The sequence below is a fragment of the Hermetia illucens genome, chromosome 3 (assembly GCF_905115235.1).
Source record: "Hermetia illucens chromosome 3, iHerIll2.2.curated.20191125, whole genome shotgun sequence".
Taxonomy (NCBI): domain Eukaryota; kingdom Metazoa; phylum Arthropoda; class Insecta; order Diptera; family Stratiomyidae; genus Hermetia; species Hermetia illucens.
In genome coordinates this window covers 87,100,967-87,107,225 of record NC_051851.1, presented here as the reverse complement: position 1 = coordinate 87,107,225, position 6,259 = coordinate 87,100,967, and the positions used below count along the sequence as shown (strand labels likewise).

The following is a 6,259-nucleotide window of genomic DNA, read 5'->3' as shown; positions in this document are numbered from 1 at the left end:
GATACCGAATTCTCTCATGGCCGTGTACAGTTTTACCCTGGCTATGCTATCATAGGCGGCTTTAAAGTCGATGAACAGATGGTGCAACTGTTGTCCATATTCCAACAGTTTTTCCATCGCTTGCCGCACAGAGAAAATCTGATCTGTTGCTGATTTGCCTGGAGTGAAGCCTCTTTGGTATGGGCCAATGATGTTCTGGGCGTATGGGGCTATCCGGCCTAGCAAGATAGTGGAGAATATCTTATAGATGGTACTCAGCAACGTGATACCTCTATAATTGCTGCACTGTGTGATATCTCCCTTTTTATGTATGAGACAGATTATGCCTCGTTGCCAATCGTCAGGAATTGATTCGCTGTAATTCCATCGGCTCCTGGCGACTTATGATTTTTTAGCCGATGAATTGCACGGACTGTTTCTCCTAAACTTGGTGGTGGCAGTATTTGTCCGTCGTCTTCAGTTGGCGGGACCTCGAACTCGCCGATGTTCTGGTTGTTCAGTAGCTCATCAAAGTACTCAACCCATCACTCTAATATTCCCATTCTGTCGGAAATCAGATTTCCCTCTTTGTCTCGGCAGGATGAGCATCGAGGTGTATAAGGCTTCATCCTGCTGACTTGTTGGTAAAACTTGCGCGCCTGGTGCGGTTGCTCCCTGTACTTTTCTAGTTCACAGACTTGTTGGTTCTCCCAGGCTTCCTTTTTCCGTCTATGAAGTCGCTTCTCCGCTCGACGGAGTTCGTGATAAGTCTCTGCTCGTGCCCGCGTTCTTTGAGAATGCAACATTGCTCGATATGCGGCATTCTTCCGTTCCGTTGCTAGCTTACATTCATCGTCAAACCAGCCGTTCCGACTCCTTTTGCGGCTGGGGCCAAGTATATTTGTGGCCGTATCCATGATAACGTTCTTCAGGTGGTTGTGAAGATCATTAGTTGATGCTTCATCTCCAGGTCCTCTCCTTGACCACTGATAACAGCTTCGCTCGAAACGTCTCACCATAGGGTCAAAGCACACAAGACAATGATTTTGCCAATCCTCATGTATTCCTCGGAAACTTGGGTTCTTAGCAAGAAAAATTGCGAATTCTTGGCCGCGTTCGAGAGAAGAATCCTCTGAAGAATTTTTGGCCCCCTACATGAGGATGGACGATTCCGTAGCCTACACAATGACGAAATCTATGAACGATACCATGACCGTTCGGTTGTGGATAAAATCCGACTTAATAGGTTACGGTGGGCGGGTCACTTAATCCGTATGGATGAGGATGATCCAGCCCGGAAGGTCTATAAGGGCAATATCTATGGTAGAAAAAGAAGACGAGGCAAACCCTGCCTGAGATGGAGCGATGGCGTAGTTCTGGACGCCAGGCAGCTTTTAGGGATATCGAATTGGGGGGGGGGGGGATGTCTGGAGTTCCTTATTCAGGCATGCCTAGACCGGATACCGGTTGTTGCGCCGTTGATGATGATGATCCATAATAAAGATTAGTGCGGCTAAAAACATAAACGCAAAAAACATAAAAGTTGGAACGACTGCTTCGATGATGAATATAGGGTAGTAATGGAACGAAGGAATGCTGCATACGGGGCAATGTAACAATGTCCAAAGACACGGGCACGAGCCTATCGCAAAAAAAAAGTCCTCCTCCAAACTGAAAAAATCAAAAGGTTTGAGAACTTGAGATGTACGGGGAACAATCACACCAGGCGCGGAATTTTAAGCAACGAATCAGCAGGATGAAACTACGAGTATATACCCTTCGATACTCATCCTGGCGAGACAAAGAGGGAAATCTGATTTCCGATCGTATGGACATATTGGAGCGGTGTGTTGAGCTGGAGATCACGCCAACTAAAGACGATGGATAGCCACTGCCAAACATGGGAGAAACAGTCCATGAAATTCATCATTTTAAGAATCATAAGTTGCCAGGAGCCGATGGGATGGCAATCGAACTGGTTAAATAGGTGATCAACTACATCAAGAAGGTGATCCACTACAATGTAGATCTGCTGCTTCCACTATTTTGGATTTGAATGTGGGAAATTCTAGACTTTTCCCAGAAAGTGGAAGATGGGAATAATCGTTAAGATTCTATGAAGACAATCAAAGACAATTGGAGGGGTATCTATGAGTCTCCAGCCGCCACAAAAATAATTGCTTCCAGGAACATCTCGAAAGTTTTATCGGCAGAAAATAGACCGAATTCCATTCGAAATCTTCCTGCATTGACCACATCAACACTTTACGGATCATTCTGGAACAGTGCATGGAATTTAGATCTTCACTTCATCTGCTCTTCATCGATTTCGAAGAAAGTTTCACAGCGTGAACAGGTTGTGTATCTGGAGTGCTCCACGCAGCCAGAATATTCCGGAGAAACTAATAGCTATTATCAGAGCGACATACGATGATATTAAATGTCACGTGTTGCATAGAAGTAAAATCTCAGAGGAACTTATGTCCACAGCGTATATATATGTAGAAAACCTTGTTTTCTGCAAATGCAGCTATCTCAACATCAAAACCAAGTCGAGACTGTCCTGTGCTAGTGTTCTACTGTCCTGTCCTACTTCTATATAGCACCCGGAAAGTGGCCCCAATGTCACTTGAAAGCTCCAGGATTTCGTTAACGCCGGCTTGCGACGTATCATCCGAGTACACGGTCCTGATACTGGATGGAAGTGGTACCGGATTGGTCACACATTAAGGGGGTCATCCCGTGTGTCGGGTTAGAGAAATCGATTTTTTTGCATGAATTGGAGCTATATATAGTGGAGAATATGTGGGCAAAGGGATTTTCCGATATTCCGAATCGTTCAGAAATTACAGGGTTAAACAGGTAAGGAGTTTGCAGCCGCGGCTAGAGTACTCGATGAGAAAGAGCATCGAATCTTTTTTTACATGTTAGTTTTTCACCTGAGCCTTATAAATTCGAACACAGGTATAAATATAAAAAGATGGAAAACCAATCAATTGTCTAAACTTATTTGCTGCTTGGAATAAAAAGGATAATCCAGTCTAGAGTGAGCAGTGAAAGGCTTAGAAATGCAAAGAAGAATCACAAAGGCATTGGTGGAAAAGGGGCTGAAAAACTTACTGATAAGGTTATTAACGACCTCACTATATTTTTTGGGCTAGCTATTCGTCGACACGCAAATTCGATAGAAGGGATGAAGCAAGAAATTTGTGCAACTTTCTTCCATAACTGTTCTACAGACGAAAATCCTCAGCATCAGAATTGTCCAGCAGGAGAGAACAGTTGGCGCAAATGGCGCAAAGCAGAAGCTAAAGGAGAACTAGATAGTTTCCACCACGAAAAGGCACCTTTGACTGAAGAAGTTCAAATAGTCATCAAACCAATCTACGAAGATTTCTCACGAGATGATCTTTTGAACAGATGTTTAGGAGCAGAGACCCAGAATAATAATGAGTCGTTAAATGCATTGGTCTGGACTTTCGATCCTAAACACCTTCATTCTGGGGCCAAGGTCGTAGAAATAGCCACTTTTCTGGCTGTAATTATTTTCAATGAAGGATTCAATGACATTTTCAAAATCCTAGTGACAATGGGATGTTAAGTTGGTCACATATGTCAGGTTTATGCCGACCGCCTAAATGAAGCGCGAATTTGGCGGTCCGAACGACGATCGACTGACTTCTCTAAAAGAGCCAGAATTGGAACCAGAGAGCAACAATCGGCCTTACAAGACTTTTTTGAAGAAACGGAGAGTGCTCTCTATGGACCAGGTATAGCAGATTAATGGTGAGTTAACATTTTACTGTTGATAATCACATTTAAATTTTCAAATGCGTTTTTCTCGAAACTGCATCTTGAAAATCGGCTCCCACCATAGCTCAAAATCTATCCAACCAAATTCTTTGAAATTTTCACGACTTCTTTAATACATATTTCTACGGTCCGCAAACTAGGATAATTGCAATCGGACAGGTCGTTTTGTTTTTATTCATAAAAAAAGCCGTAAAAAAACACCAAAATCCAAAAAATTAAGTTTAAAAGCCCACCAAAAATTTACCTCTCAATATTTTCTAATTATCTTAGTTTGCATACCATGGAATATTGTCCTCATTAAAATGCCGTTTAGTTTTTTTCCTCAGATGAACACAGCGCCCTCCAGCGTGGCAGCAGAAAAACACCTTTTTTTGGAGATGGGTGCATAAATTGACACGTATTCCGAAAACTAGCTACGATATCAAGCTGAAAAATTTATCACATATACAAGAGATATCAATAAATATATAGTGACAAAATCACGGTTCTATCTTTATCCAGTCCTCCAAAATAATTTTTCAAAAAAAGGAGGGCTTCACACGGGATGACGCCCTTAAAGCGGGGCAACATGTAGTGGAACCCAGTCTTCCTAGACGGCGGTTAAGTGAGTCGTTCCAGGAGCACTTGGTGCAGAACAATAGTGGAGGGCAACCATATATATATGCGGAAGTAGCACATGGAGAATGACTATCACTACCGCTTAGAAGCTACAAGCCTTTATAAACACTTGCTTCCGTCGTGTCATCTTAATACTTTCATTACACACAATCTTGACTGGAAAACCCGTAGAGGTTTTGATTAGGAAGCATCAGTGGATCGTTTGCAGGTTTTACTGGTCATTCCCCCAGTTATTTTAGGGAGCAGATGATTTATGTGAAAGGGATAACTTTGGCCTACTATAACTTTTTTATTATCAGAAGAATTTCAATTAAACTTTCTAGTATCGTATTATGGCCTATATTTAGAGAAGAGTGGAGACAAAAGGGTATCCAGGAAATTTATGAAATATTTTTTTTACTTTCAGTTGCGATAATTTCTGAGAACGGCCTCTTGATGTAAGTATTTACTAACTAACCCCTAGACTACCAATTTATCTGATTTCAAAGCCAGGATTGAATTTATAAAGTACTAATCGAAACCTATCATCTGAAGAAAGTGTTGACTCCTCTTTTGGATGCATGGCACCTCACATCTCCCCATCACGTCTACAAGTCTTACAAGACAAATAGAATTAGAAACTGTTGAAATTTCGTTTCGTTCGCATGTCTTTGGCTGCGACGGTTCCTGTATATCCCTTATGACCATGTTCCAGAATTTTAGTACCAAAAACCCAAAGGCAAATTTATTTCCAGTATCGTCTAAAGCTCCTCAACAGGAATTTTCACCATAAAACTAGGAATGGCAACGGCCTTTAGCAATAAAAATATGGAATCGAATTGCATTGCGAAGTATTGAGCCATAACAAAACACTCTATGGGAGTGTAAATCGCCATACTCGTTGGCAGATCATCCACCGCGTATAACAAAATAACTTCGCGAAAAAATTTATGCAAATCGGCCAGCTTGGCGTACATATTCCACATTAAAAAGTCAAATGCTTGATAGATGATCTCCATAGCAGCCACGCCCATCCGATTACCAAATTTCTTGTCAACGCAAAAACTAATTGTGTTGTGGATTAGGATAATGCATAGTTGAATAGCTTCGCTGCTCCACCCCTTCTTTACCAGCTTCGTTTCCAGAATATCTGGTTTGAAGAAGCAATAGTCGTCTGCTTGGAAATTCTCCAAGTACCAAAATTTCGGGATTAAGTCCTCTGAGTTCACTAGATAGAATGGATGCCCTGAAAGTTGGGGGGGTTGGAAAAGAAAAACAAATACTGGGTTTAGTTCGAATATTCGAAATGCTTTGATATACCCTTCTCGTATGTCAGTATTCTCGGCTCCACATTTTCTTCACCATTTATCTCTTCATCTTCGTTTTTTAAGTCACCCTGTCGGCTTGAACTGTGTGAAATTGAGTTGGCCGCAAGCAAAGTATTGCGTCGGAGATTTTCTAGGACCTGGGAAAAGGTTCGACTATAAGATTCTGAAGCCTTTAACATAAATAACAAATATTTGATTATTTAGAAGATCGAGATAAGGGAATCGTCACAATGACAATAAATTAAATGGTTGCTATTGGATCAAACGATTTATGGTACAATGTGATATATTTCACAGACATATTCACACCAGAAGGGAAATGTCCTTCTGTGCCCCAAAATGCAAGTGAACATTTCACTTCAACTCATATTACCATTCTATTTCACGCAGTACCTGCTGATTACTATTCACCATATCCTGAGGGACTAAGTCCTTTTCTGAAAAAAAAGAGATTACTTCTTTTTTACTTTTACTTTGAAGTGGCCAAGCGTTTTAGATGTAATGTTTGAAGAGGTGATCGTATATTTTCTGCAATCATAAAT

At 41.3% G+C, this 6,259-nt stretch overlaps 1 protein-coding gene across 1 annotated transcript; it reads right to left on the bottom strand.

Annotated features, from left to right (window-relative positions):
• Positions 1–5,132: 5,132 nt before the first annotated feature.
• On the bottom strand, positions 5,133–5,966 carry LOC119652232. The gene is made up of 2 exons (XM_038056196.1): positions 5,710–5,966; positions 5,133–5,635 (listed from the first exon to the last, which is right to left on the bottom strand). The coding sequence occupies exons 1-2, from the start codon at positions 5,894–5,896 to the stop codon at positions 5,151–5,153; spliced, it is 672 nt and encodes a 223-aa protein (XP_037912124.1). The 5' UTR covers positions 5,897–5,966; the 3' UTR covers positions 5,133–5,150.
• Between the last annotated feature and the right edge of the window lie 293 nt (positions 5,967–6,259).

Excerpts from the sequence above, each read along its gene's own strand:
- LOC119652232 (XM_038056196.1), bottom strand. The coding sequence starts at position 5,896 with ATGTTAAAGGCTTCAGAATCTTATAGTCGAACCTTTTCCCAGGTCCTA. Across the intron at positions 5,636-5,709 it reads AATACTGACATACGAGAAGG|GGCATCCATTCTATCTAGTG; the intron begins GTATATCAAAGC and ends CCCAACTTTCAG.